The 12500-nt window shown below is 41.4% G+C and overlaps 3 protein-coding genes across 3 annotated transcripts in view; 2 read left to right on the top strand and 1 right to left on the bottom strand.

Moving 5' to 3' along the window:
- Nucleotides 1-2818, top strand: part of LOC107574251 (translocon-associated protein subunit alpha-like) — an 8502-nt gene extending 5684 nt beyond the window's left edge. Inside the window, exons 2-7 of the mRNA XM_016260701.1 lie at nucleotides 57-184; nucleotides 269-365; nucleotides 1127-1415; nucleotides 1504-1582; nucleotides 1686-1779; nucleotides 2647-2818. Coding sequence (XP_016116187.1) covers nucleotides 57-184; nucleotides 269-365; nucleotides 1127-1415; nucleotides 1504-1582; nucleotides 1686-1779; nucleotides 2647-2714 — 755 coding nt within the window. The 3' untranslated portion in view covers nucleotides 2715-2818. The remainder of the gene's footprint in view (nucleotides 1-56; nucleotides 185-268; nucleotides 366-1126; nucleotides 1416-1503; nucleotides 1583-1685; nucleotides 1780-2646) is intronic.
- A 2681-nt stretch (nucleotides 2819-5499) lies between these two features.
- On the top strand, nucleotides 5500-8993 carry LOC107574248 (ependymin-like). The gene is made up of 5 exons (XM_016260698.1): nucleotides 5500-5544; nucleotides 6265-6399; nucleotides 6918-7104; nucleotides 7951-8038; nucleotides 8786-8993. Exons 1-5 carry the CDS (start codon nucleotides 5500-5502, stop codon nucleotides 8913-8915), a joined length of 585 nt encoding a protein of 194 aa, XP_016116184.1. The 3' UTR covers nucleotides 8916-8993.
- Nucleotides 8994-12197: 3204 nt separating this feature from the next.
- The window catches only part of LOC107574247 (serine/threonine-protein phosphatase 4 regulatory subunit 1-like), a 27523-nt gene continuing 27220 nt past the window's right edge, over nucleotides 12198-12500 (bottom strand). The window contains exon 17 of the mRNA XM_016260697.1: nucleotides 12198-12332. Within this exon, the coding sequence (XP_016116183.1) occupies nucleotides 12198-12332 (135 nt within the window). The remainder of the gene's footprint in view (nucleotides 12333-12500) is intronic.

Raw genomic sequence — 12500 nt, 5'->3', positions numbered from 1 at the left:
GTGCGTGTGTTTGTCTCTGTGTGCGTGTGTGTGTCTCTGTGTACGTGTGTGTTCAGGCACAGTTGTTTCTGCACAGGACGCTACTGATGAAGAGGAGGCTGTGGATGAAGATGCAGCCGATGATGTGATGGCTGAGGATGAGGATGATGAAGCTGAGGTGGAGGACGATGATAACACTGAACTAGTAAGAGAACTAACTAGCATTAACCTCTCGTCATCTGACGCTCTGAGCGGTTGAAGACGCTCATGTTGTCATTTCTTCTGTCAGACGGAAGAAAAGGAGGAAGAGGAGGAAGAAGCTCTGGTGGGGGAGATGAAGGCTTCACCCAACGCTGACACCACCATCCTCTTCGTCAAAGGAGAAGGTGAACGAGTCGATCTCACACCAATACCAGCGGCTCATACTCGCCGGGAGACATGATTGTGTGATTTATTGCATCGTCAGATTATTTTCATGAATTGATACACATTTTGTTCATTAAATTCTCGTTATTCTATTAGTTGTTTTGTACTGTAATACAGTAGGTGATTATGAAGTTTATTTAATCCTGTAAAGATACTGCATCATATTTGATCATGAATTTCTAAGCCTCTAAATGATCAAACTTTGCTGTTAAACCTGTTTTTCACTCTGTTAGTGTAGTTGTACAAGCGTTTAGCTTCAGCTGGAGCTTCTCGTGTCAGATCTTGACTGGTTTTTATCAAGTAAAGGTCAGAATAACTGCAGTAATATCTCCAGATGAACACTTACTGCACTGAAGCAGCTCAGCTTTACTTGATTCTCCATCAATCATGTTTTAGAGTCTCAAATCTGATCCTCAGGATCTTTTGAGGAGCGTTTGTTTCCAGAAGCTTTACTTTCACTGTTCCTCAGCGGAGGAATGATCTTCACAAGCCTCCAGAACATCTCACATCTTCTGAGGAGCCTTTATTTCTTCAGCTCTCAATCACTGCATTATATGTTTGGAGCATATATCAAATATCAGCATGTTATTTCATGTGTCAGGTTTACAGAGTCAGTCACTCACAGTGTTTAGTTTCTGATATTGAGATGAACTCTGATTCACAGACTGATGGGTGTTTCGCTTCTGTCGGCTCATTCATTCGTTCTCTTCCTGAATGACAGATTTTCCCGCCAACGACATCGTGAAGTTCCTGCTGGGATTCACCAATAAAGGCTCGGAGAACTTCGTGGTGGAGTCTCTGGACGCCTCGTTCCGGTACCCGCAGGACTTCCAGTTCTACATCCAGAACTTCACAGCGCTGCAGCTGGGGACCGAGGTTCCTCCTCAGCGTCAGGCCACCTTCGAGTACTCCTTCATCCCCGCGGAGCCCATGGGAGGCCGGCCCTTCGGCCTCGTCATCAACCTCAACTACAGGGACAGCAGCGTGAGTCTGTGTGAGAGAGAGTCTGTGTGTGTGTGAGTGAGAGAGAGAGTGCGTGCGTGTCTGTGTCTGTATATATATGTGTGTGTGTGTGTGTGTGTGTGTGTGTGTGTGCAGGATCTTCTTGTACGTGTTTCTGTCGGGGCTTGGCCTGCTGCTGGTGGTCGGCCTTCATCAGCTGCTCGAGTCACGCAAGGTGAGACGCTCATCATCATCAGCTGCTCTTCATCATTACTCTGCTGTCAGAATCTGTGCTTCAGTGCCTCTGGTGTGTGTGTGTGTGTGTGTGTGTGTTACAGAGGAGACGGCCAGCAGCTAAAGTGGAGATGGGAACCTCCAATCACAATGACGTGGACATGAGCTGGATCCCACAGGAGACACTCAACCAGATCAGTGAGTGTCAGCCAATCACAGCAGGCTTTACACACCAATGATCACACTGTTCAGTTAAATGAATTAAAATAACAAATGGGTCTAACAAACTGGAATAGCCTTTTCAAATCGTGGTTATAAATTCAAAGGCTTGATTAAATTAGAATTTAAGAACTAAATAGTGTCGTGCGCTACATTTAGTTTAGTGTAGTTCACTACATTTCACTAATGTTCCACCAAAATAAAAGCTTGAGAGTGAAACAGTGTTGTAACATTTAATGTAAAATATCGCATTTATTTGTTTTAAAGTACAATTACAATTTATAAAACAGTAATATAGTTCTATCTTCATATGTTATATTTCGAGGGCAAACTAATAATAATTAATAATAAAAAATTATAAATATATTTGAAATATGACAAATTTATTTATTTATTTTTTTTGGCAAAGTGGTGCAGCCCTATATAAAACGTTTAATTTATTTTAAAATAACCCTAACCCATTCCTCAGAATATCTGCTTCTGTGTTCAGCAGAAATGAGGGTGAGGAGTTTATTCTTTAAACGATCAAAATAAAACGACGAAAACGCTGAAATATCTAGCTGTGTGGCCTAAACATCAGAGAACTGTGCACATGTGCTGATTAAATGACTTGGGTTCGGCTGATTGAGTTAGTTTGAGACTGATGTGAAGATCATCTGTGTGTCTGGTGCTGTTTGTTCTCACGCTGCTCTCTTTATTTCCTCCTCTTCCTCTCGTGTGCTCAGTGGCGAGTCGGAGAGGTGAGCGCTTGTTTCAGTCTGGATTCTGATGTTTCTGTGCGCTGATCTTCATCATGCGACTCGCATCTGATCACGTGACTGACGTCTGTCTGTTTCTCTCTCTCAGATAAAGCGTCTCCAAGACAATCTCCACGCAAGAGGACTCAGAAACGCTCGGCCGGATCAGACGAGTGAGAGACGCTGCCATCATCATCATCTGTGTTTACAGTGAGACGGCAAGTCTGTCCTTCACTGGATGCCAACAGAGACTGACACACACACATTCTTTCTTCTCCACGCAAGAGGACTCAGAAACGCTCGGCCGGATCAGACGAGTGAGAGACGCTGCCATCATCATCATCATCATCATCATCTGTGTTTACAGTGAGACGGCAAGTCTGTCCTTCACTGGATGCCAACAGAGACTGACACACACACATTCTTTCTCGCACACACACTCATACACTCTCACACACACACACACTCATACACTCTCACACACACACACACTCATACACTCACACTCTCACACACACACACACTCATACACTCTCACACACACTCACAGGCCGTTTTTTAAAGTGAAAGTGCGCGAGGAGTTGGGCCGCTCAAGCTTCTGTAGGTCTGCTTTATTTTGTAATTACGAGCGTCTGGATTCTTCTCCTCGTTGATCATCTTCTCGCCTCTCTTCTGTGAGGACTGATGGGATGTTTCCGAGCTTCATCACATGTTTCTGCCGTTTTCCTTCCCGTTCAGTCGATGACTTGATAATGAGGTTTTAAAGGCCTCGTTTGCTTGCAGAAGGTGCCTGATTTAATTTCTCTGGTTTTCTTCATGATTTGCGTGTGAGCACGAGCTCGTGACTCGAGGACGCTGACGGTTTGCTCCTCCTCAGGACGGAGGAAGACTGTCGTTGTCTGTCTGTCTTGTTTTTGTTTTTTGATCAATCTAATAAAGTCACGGTATTGTTCAGAAACCAGCCTTGAGCGCGTGCTGATGTACAGATCCAGATGTACTTGGAAAAATACAAATAAACTGAAATGAACAAATGATCTGGTTCTTTGTGATTTTGTCATATTGTATCTTTATGGTTATCAGTGGGTTTTAATGTTTTAATTCACCCTTCCTTGGGTTGCTTTATCTTTCTGTTATTAATATCAGTATGTTAAAGTTAGCCTGTTAATAATATCATAAATATAAAAACCTTTAACCGATTACTATTAAAGGTTTAAGAGTTTCAATTTAAAGCAAACCAGGAGGTGACTAGACCTGTCTGGGCTTGGGTTTGCCCCCCTGTCCCGCATCTTGCTCTCCTTGTGGAGAAAAGGAGACACGGGAAGGAGTGATCCAATTAAAAGATTCAATTAGAACGACGACAAAGGCCCATATTAGGATCCTGTACGTAAGATGGTATGTCTAGAATCAGAATGAGTTTTTATTGCCAGGTATGTTTACACATACGAGGAATTTGTTTTCATGACAGAAGCTCCACAGTGTAACAGAATGACAGTGACAGAACAAAAACACAGATAATAAAAAATAGAAAAATAGAACAAGTAACTAAGGAATAAAAATATACAAATCGACAATTGTATGTACAGGTATATAACAATAGACAGTTGTATGTACAGGTATATTATGTGCAAATTGAAATGTAGACTGAGTATGAGTGTTAGATAAATAAGTGTATGAGTGAATAAATAGTGTGTGTTCCACAGTTATTGTTAAGTGTTTTTCCTAATCCCTCAGATCAGTTAGATTGAGAGAAATGTTCAAGACAACCTCTTCAGTAGTGTACCTCAGGTTCATTGGGTGTTTCGGCCTTTAACCACTATACACCCTCACGCTGAGGCCGGCTCGCTTGGGCGATCATCCCCAAGCGTGTGTCTTGTAGCCAATTGCTATTCGAGCTTGACCAGATCCACAATTACATGGTTGGGCTCTGGGTTGAGTTAATATGAGTTTTCAACTTAAACCGGTCATTAGTAGAGATGTTGATTTGATTCTATTGATTTTAATTTATTTGGAGTGCACGTTAGAGCGATTAAAACATTTTTTTGCTGTACAAGAAACCAAAATAGGTGTGAAAGATTAAAAACTCACCCTTGAAGGCTCCTAAAAGGTCAGAGGTCGAGACTGGCGGATGCAGAGCATCAAGCTTCTACCAGACCTTCCTCCTAGAAGTCACGACAAACCAATCCGACATTACACTCACAGAAGAATAACCGCTGGATGTGATGACTTCTGAAAGGGAAGAAACTTGAAATGGCCTTTACACTTTTACATGATGATGAGTCCAGAATTATTTTTGCGATTAGACTCATCTTGTGCTCCTCCAAATATGTCGGACACGACTATATTTTTCTTAGGTTTTCATCACTGATAAACAGCTGTTTTTAGCATTTAAAGTTAGCTTTTTTGACAGCTAATTAAGTATGTGAATCGCTGCTCCAAGCAGGTTTCTAGGCTTACTTTTCAGGTGTTTTAGGTATATTTTTCTTAATTTAAAATGAGTTTTCTAATCCTGTCCCAAGTCCTTGAAAAGTCTTAAATCAGAGCAGAAAGTCTTAAATTCATAAAGCGTGGCATGCACTGTGAAGAATGAGCCTCTTCCTCAGTGCTTCGGTCAATCATCCTTCAATCAAGACACATTACTGGAGGAGCTAAACCAAGAGATGAAGTTCTGTGAGAAACTGAACAAAACTGAGTTATTAAAGTGAACCAAGATGTCAGTGGCTCAGAAAGAAACTTATTTTTAGACATTTGTTTTTGACTAAACTTATTTTGATAAATTCTTTGTGTTCCATTCCTTCCATTTTCTTGAAAAGCCTCACATTTCCCTTCACGGATTGCCCGTCCCATCAGAAGCATGTTTCACGTGGAATCATTAATAACTCTTCATTAGAGAGGAAACTTCTGCATGTTTGATCTAATCTGAACACCTGAACTTTACCTCCCTGCATCTTTCCATCCACTCATTATGCAGCGATATTCCTCATATCTTTACAGTAACGACTCGTTTATCGTACGGAAAATGTCATTAACGAGCCCGTTGTGAAACACATGCAATAATGCTGTCAGTCAGCTGAAAAACTATTTGCACTTTGACAGACAAAAAAAAAGAAAAATGTTTCCACCGATTAAATAGTTATATAAATGTTATTACATTTTTATACTATTGTTATACTAAGGTCCTTTAAATATGATCAGTAATATTAAATATTCTTATGGTGTTTAATAGTCCATCAGATCTGTTCAACAAGATGTTTGGTGGGTTTATTAATATATTAATCAAGATCAGAACTGATCTGACATCTGGTGAAGATAAATACATAAATACATGATCTCCTGTTTACAATCTGAGCTGATAAACTTTGCTCTGAGTTTCCAGAGACACACTCACACACACTCATTCACTCACACACACACACTCACTCACTCACACTTACTCACTCACCCTCTGGTTCACACACACACTCACTCACTCACACATTCACTCACACACACACTCACACACACTCATTCACTCACACACACACACTCACTCACACTCATTCACTCACACACACACACTCACTCACACATTCACTCACACACACACTCACTAAACTGTGCTGGTTTGATTTGTAGAGTCTCCTGCTCTGTATGTGGGCAGCGTGTCTCTGGTGAGTCTGCTATGTGTGGATTGATTGATTATTGATTGATTTCTGATATAGTTCAGTGTGAATCTGTTGTTTGTCATCAGACGGCGGCGGATGGAATCATCACGTCTGCAGCCTCGTACTCTTATGATGCTCACGCTCAGCAGATCCGCTTCAGGAACTACATGACCGTCTTCAACGAGTCCATCTCTATGGATCTGCTGCTGCTCTTCCAACAGGTCCCGCCAGAGCTCTGAGTTTATATCACACAATCCATGCAGATCTTTTTTCTCAGAACTGCGCGGTTAAAAGTCAGAATTGCAAGATTTTTTTTTCAATGTAGAAACAAGTTTCCAGAGATGGGAAATAAGCTCTTTAAAAATAAGGCTTTCTGAAGGGTGTTTTCACAGCGATGCCACAGAAGAACCGTCTTTGCTTCCTCAAGAGAACCTTTCAGTAATCAAGAACCATTATTTTCTTAGTGTGAAGAACATTTGAGTGATTTAAAGAACCTTTTGTCCAAAGCAAAGATTCCATGGATGTTAAAGGTTCTTCCCAGCTAAAAAAAAAGAAAATGTTATTTCTGATTGTTCGAAACATCTATTAATGTTTTCCTTGGTTATGTGAATGTTACATTTGATCACGGTTTCCAAACGTTATGGAACGTTACTTTTGAATGTTCTCTGGACACACTGAAATACAGTAAGTAGTAGCATTTCAGAACTGTTTGTTAGAGCTTCTTCTCGTCTCGTCGCAGGGTGTGATGTATGAGATCGATTACTCGCAGCTGTCCTGTCAGAAGAAGGTTCTGGAGTCCTCGTTCCACCCCACGCGGGTCCCAGCCGACGCCGTCTTCATGGGTCAGGTGATTCTGGGAACCATGTCCGTTCCCGGTCTGGGTCTGCTGACCAACTCCTGGGTCGGAGAGATTCCTGAGATTCAGGGTGAGAGTAATACCGCGGTATAACGCAGCGATTGCCTGGAGAGTCAAACACAGTGATCGTATAGTACCATGGTATAAATCAGAGTACCATAGTAAACAGCTGATGTGTTCAGGTTTGTATGGAAGCTTGAGTCCACCACGGAATAAACAAATAAAAAAGATAATTGTGACTTTTTTTCATCTCACAATTCAGGCTTTGTTTCATGCAACTCTTGAGAACAAAGATGCATGATATAAATTCATAATTCTGAGAAAAAGTTCATAATTTTGAGATATAAACGTGACTTCTGACTCTTCTTGCAATTCCAAGTTTATCCACCTCATTTTTCTACGCGGAAGTAAGCCGTTTTCTGTGAGTGTGCGAGACTTCCGGTTCATTAGCCGCTGCAGGGAAATAACGAGAAGAATAACAACGTGCAGTAAACTGATAACACTACAAACCAGTGTGTTCATAATTAAGATAATACATTAAAATAATGTGGTAAGACACACCAGTTTGCAATATCAAGCAGTAAAACATGCTGTATTTTTACAGCTAACAACAGACTAAAACTTACGATGGATATCTCACAATTCTTATTCGATATTAATTAGTCACAATTACCTTCTTCATTTTTTTATTCTGTGGTGAAAACAAGCTTATATGGTTTTGTGATTTAGTAAAACTCTAAACAATGAACAAACACTCCTGATAAAAGAATCATATTAACTGCTGTTATTGATCTGAAAAATGACTCTGTAGAGCTGAAACTGAAGTAGTTTCATAACATTATCATCACTGTGAAGCTGCTTTGAATCCGCCTGCGCTGCATGAATGTTCTGAGGTCTCTGTGTGTCTGCTCTTCAGCGCAGTACATGCTGACCTTCACGGAGTTCACGTGTCTGCCGGTCAGTGCGATGGTCTTCACTCCTCAGACCGGATGGATCACCTTCAGGTCCAGCATCTCCTCACACACACACTCACACTCCCACACAGATCACACACACACACTCACACACACACACTCACACTCCCACACACACTCCCACACACACTCACACTCCCACACACACTCCCACACACACTCACACTCCCACACACACTCCCACACACACTCACACTCCCACACACACTCCCACACACACTCACACTCCCACACACACTCCCACACACACTCACACTCCCACACACACTCCCACACACACTCACACTCCCACACACACTCCCACACACACTCACACTCCCACACACACTCCCACACACACTCACACTCCCACACACACTCCCACACACACTCACACTCCCACACACACTCCCACACACACTCACACTCCCACACACACTCCCACACACACTCACACTCCCACACACACTCCCACACACACTCACACTCCCACACACACTCCCACACACACTCACACTCCCACACACACTCCCACACACACTCACACTCCCACACACACTCCCACACACACTCACACTCCCACACACACTCCCACACACACTCACACTCCCACACACACTCCCACACACACTCACACTCCCACACACACACTTACACTCCCACACACACTCACACACACACTCACACACACACTCACTCACACACACACACACACACACACACAGACACACACACACACACAGAGATCACTCTTCCTCAGCATTCACTAACGTCTCTCTGCTGTCTTTGGTCTCGCAGCTTCTACAATCATCTGCTGGGCGTCCAGAATCCTCAAGACTTCGTTCCTCCGTTCTTCTGTCCCACAGCGGCTCCGGAGGAACATCTGCCCAAAACCAGCTTCCTGAAGGCCATGCGTCCGTCTCAGTGATTCTGACTGATTCCTCAGCTGGACTTTACACTGAAATCATGAGAAGCAGATCTCTGTGGGTTTGCAGAAATCTGACTGGCTGGATCAAACCTTAAACAATAAATTAAAATGTCTTCATCAGAAAGTTTCATGTCTTTATTTAGTCTCCGTCTCGACCGTCTGTGTGAGATTAATAGAGTAAGGGGAAACAACAACGTTACAGTAGATTTCTCTTTCAAATCAATGCTGTTCTTCTGAACTTTCTATTCATCTGTGAATCCTGAAAAATTCTCCTCAGCTGTTTTCAACATTGATAATAATCAGAAATGTTTCTTGAGCAGCAGATCAGCATATTATACTGATTTCTGAAGATCATGTGACACTGAAGACTGGAGGAATGATGCTGAAAATACAGCTGTGCATCACAGAAATACATTACAGTTTAACAGAGATTCACACAGAAAACAGCTGTTTTACATTATAATAATATTTCACTATTTTCCTGTATTTCTGATTAAATAAATAAATGAATGCAGGCTTGGACTTCTTCAAAAACATTTAAAAAATCGTAATTATCCCAAGCCTTTGAGCAGTAGTGTAATAATGAATTATCAGGAGAAATGAGTCGTTTAAAATTGTGAATGTGTTTATTGTTATTAATAGACTTAAAGTCTGGACTCTAAACAACTGATAAACATTGACTTTAAACGAGTTACAGTAGAATCTCCAGAAGATCCTCCGTTACGCAAGATCTTTTTATTCCGGTGATTTATACGATTTTCTTTTTTCATGAAGTGAGGCTTTAGATTTACTTTTTAAATCTGGCTCCATTTCCATTTCGTGCAAAATTACAAACAAACGTAGAAAGTTCTAAACCTTTTTTTTCTTCAGCCTTGAGTTTTGAATGTTTTGTTTGGGATGTGTTCAGCTCAGAAACACTTAGTCTGCTCTGATGTGTGCTTGTGTCCGTCTCTGTGCAGATACGCTGTGTACGGTGGTGTACTTGGACGACTGCGTGTCCATCCGTCAGTGTAAGCAGTACTGCGAGTCGATGGGGGGATCGAAGTACCGCTGGTTCCACAACGCTTGCTGCGAGTGCATCGGCCCCGAGTGCCTCGACTACGGCAGCAAAGCCGTCCGCTGCATGAACTGCCTGTTCTAGAGCCTCACGGATCCTCTACAGATGTTTTTATTCTTTAGCCAAACACAGAGATGAGAAATATGAGCTTGATAGAGTAGATGCGAGTCTGAGCTCAAGTATGATATGCATATTGTTCATATTCAGCTTTTATTATGAGTCCAGGTCTTTATTAAGACCGACTGATTTCATACCGAGTGAAATCATTAGTTTGTCTTCAGTAAAGAATAGAAATCCTGCGTTCCCAGAGACCCGAGCAGGGTTTATGTTTGATGTGTGTTCAGTAGCTGCAGGTGAAGCATGGTTCCAGCTGAATATTCAGTAATGCACGCATGGCTTGTTCAGCACACGGGTTTCTTCATGCAGTCGCTCCACTTTCACTGAGACAAAGACAGAAACTCCTCCGAGATTCACAAACACAGCTATAGCAGTTATTCTCATGCATCATCTGTCTGCATGAAAGCGTTACTATGGAGGGTCCTGCTTTCGTTGCAAACCATTTACAGAATGTGTTCATGAGAAAACCAAAATAAAAAGTTCAATGCTGAACATGCATTAATGCATCTGCTTTCATTAAATCATTTTTCTTTATTAATCCAGATCAGAGTTTCACAACTGGGGTTTATGAGTTGAAAAGCAAATTATTAAATCTTTAAAATTATGAAATGAAAACAATATAAACACGTGAAGTCACTTATGTCTAGATTGTGTTAAACAATACAGATTGACTCAGACATTGAATGCTGGAGACTCAAATACGAGTCAGATCAGATCCAGCTCAGTAATGCTCCGAGAACCGTGAACACATCACTGAGAAACTGCTGAAATATTCAACTCTTACTGCAGTGTGTCAAATCTCCGGGAACTTTGAGAAAATACCGCAGCTGAGATTCATTTCAATTTAATTTAGTTCATGTTTGCTCATAATGCATTAGTTCAGTTGTACAACTTTAGATTTTAAACGTCTAAAGTAGAAACTAACATGATATTTTGTAACATTTTATCCAGTTGTTCTATTCATCAGTCCAGGAGTTATGAAAGGGTTAAAAACAAACAAACTTTAGAAAGGTTTGTTTTGCTCAGATTCTCATGATTGATCAACAGAATTAATATTTTTGTCAACAGGTAAAAGTACATAAACATAAAATTTTTTTAATTCTGTAGAATTACCGATCATGCATTAATACTTCACAATGTTTTATTAGTTAAGAACTAATGAACAATACTTCTACAGTACTAATATTAATGATGATCTCGACATTTACTAATACATTATTCAAATCAAAAGTGGTGTTTTCGTGCGTTAGTGCACGGTGAACTAACACGAATGCTGAGAAAGACATGGTTAGTTCATGTAAGTTAACACTTTAAAGTGAATTAATGAGACCAGTGTAACAACGGCAGTGATTTTGTGTGAAAGTTTATTGGGACAGATTAGGAGACTAACAGCAGCGCTTTCATGATCAGAAACAGTATGTACAGTCATTAAACTTTAGAAAGGTTTGTTTTGCTCAGATTCTCATGATTGATCAACAGAATTAATATTTTTGTCAACAGGTAAAAGTACATAAACATAATTTTTTTTTTAATTCTGTAGAATTACCGATCATGCATTAATACTTCACAATGTTTTATTAGTTAAGAACTAATGAACAATACTTCTACAGTACTAATATTAATGATGATCTCGACATTTACTAATACATTATTCAAATCAAAAGTGGTGTTTTCGTGCGTTAGTGCACGGTGAACTAACACGAATGCTGAGAAAGACATGGTTAGTTCATGTAAGTTAACACTTTAAAGTGAATTAATGAGACCAGTGTAACAACGGCAGTGATTTTGTGTGAAAGTTTATTGGGACAGATTAGGAGACTAACAGCAGCGCTTTCATGATCAGAAACAGTATGTACAGTCATTAAAACACTGGAGTCTGCTGAGATTGAATGTTCAGTGAAATCCGTTAAAAACACCGGTGTAAGCAGACGAAACGCCGCGTGCATCAGCACAATGTGCTTCGGGTTAGGGGTAAAAGAGCGAGGCTCGGCCCTCGAGGACTGAGTCCGCAGCCGGTCAAGTGTTCTCTGAAGGAGGAAGACACGTTTAAGGCTTCTGTGGTGAAACAAACCCCAGCCCTGTGGAGAGGTGCATTCTGGGACAGCAGGTCAGTAGGTGGAGGACGTGCTGCTCATGGCGTCCTCGTTCAGACGCGTGCTGCTGGGGTGAACGCTGGAGAAGTACTTGACGTCTTTATCCACGTCTGTCTGCAGCGCCACGAGTGTGTGCTCCAGCGCTACCTGCTGACAGTTCAGCGCGCTCAGAAAATACTCTGCAGAGAGAACACACCAGCACAGACATGAGCCAGAGCGCGCATACACACACACACCCTCATGAACACACACACACACCTCCTCACCCTCATGAACACACACACACACCCCCTCACCCTCATGAACACACACACACAC

The sequence above is a fragment of the Sinocyclocheilus grahami genome, unplaced genomic scaffold (genome assembly GCF_001515645.1).
Source record: "Sinocyclocheilus grahami isolate Dianchi unplaced genomic scaffold, SAMN03320097.WGS_v1.1 scaffold2161.1, whole genome shotgun sequence".
Taxonomy (NCBI): Eukaryota; Metazoa; Chordata; class Actinopteri; order Cypriniformes; family Cyprinidae; genus Sinocyclocheilus; species Sinocyclocheilus grahami.
Note: the sequence above shows the minus strand (reverse complement) of the source record. Positions and strands in the feature narration are given on the sequence as shown.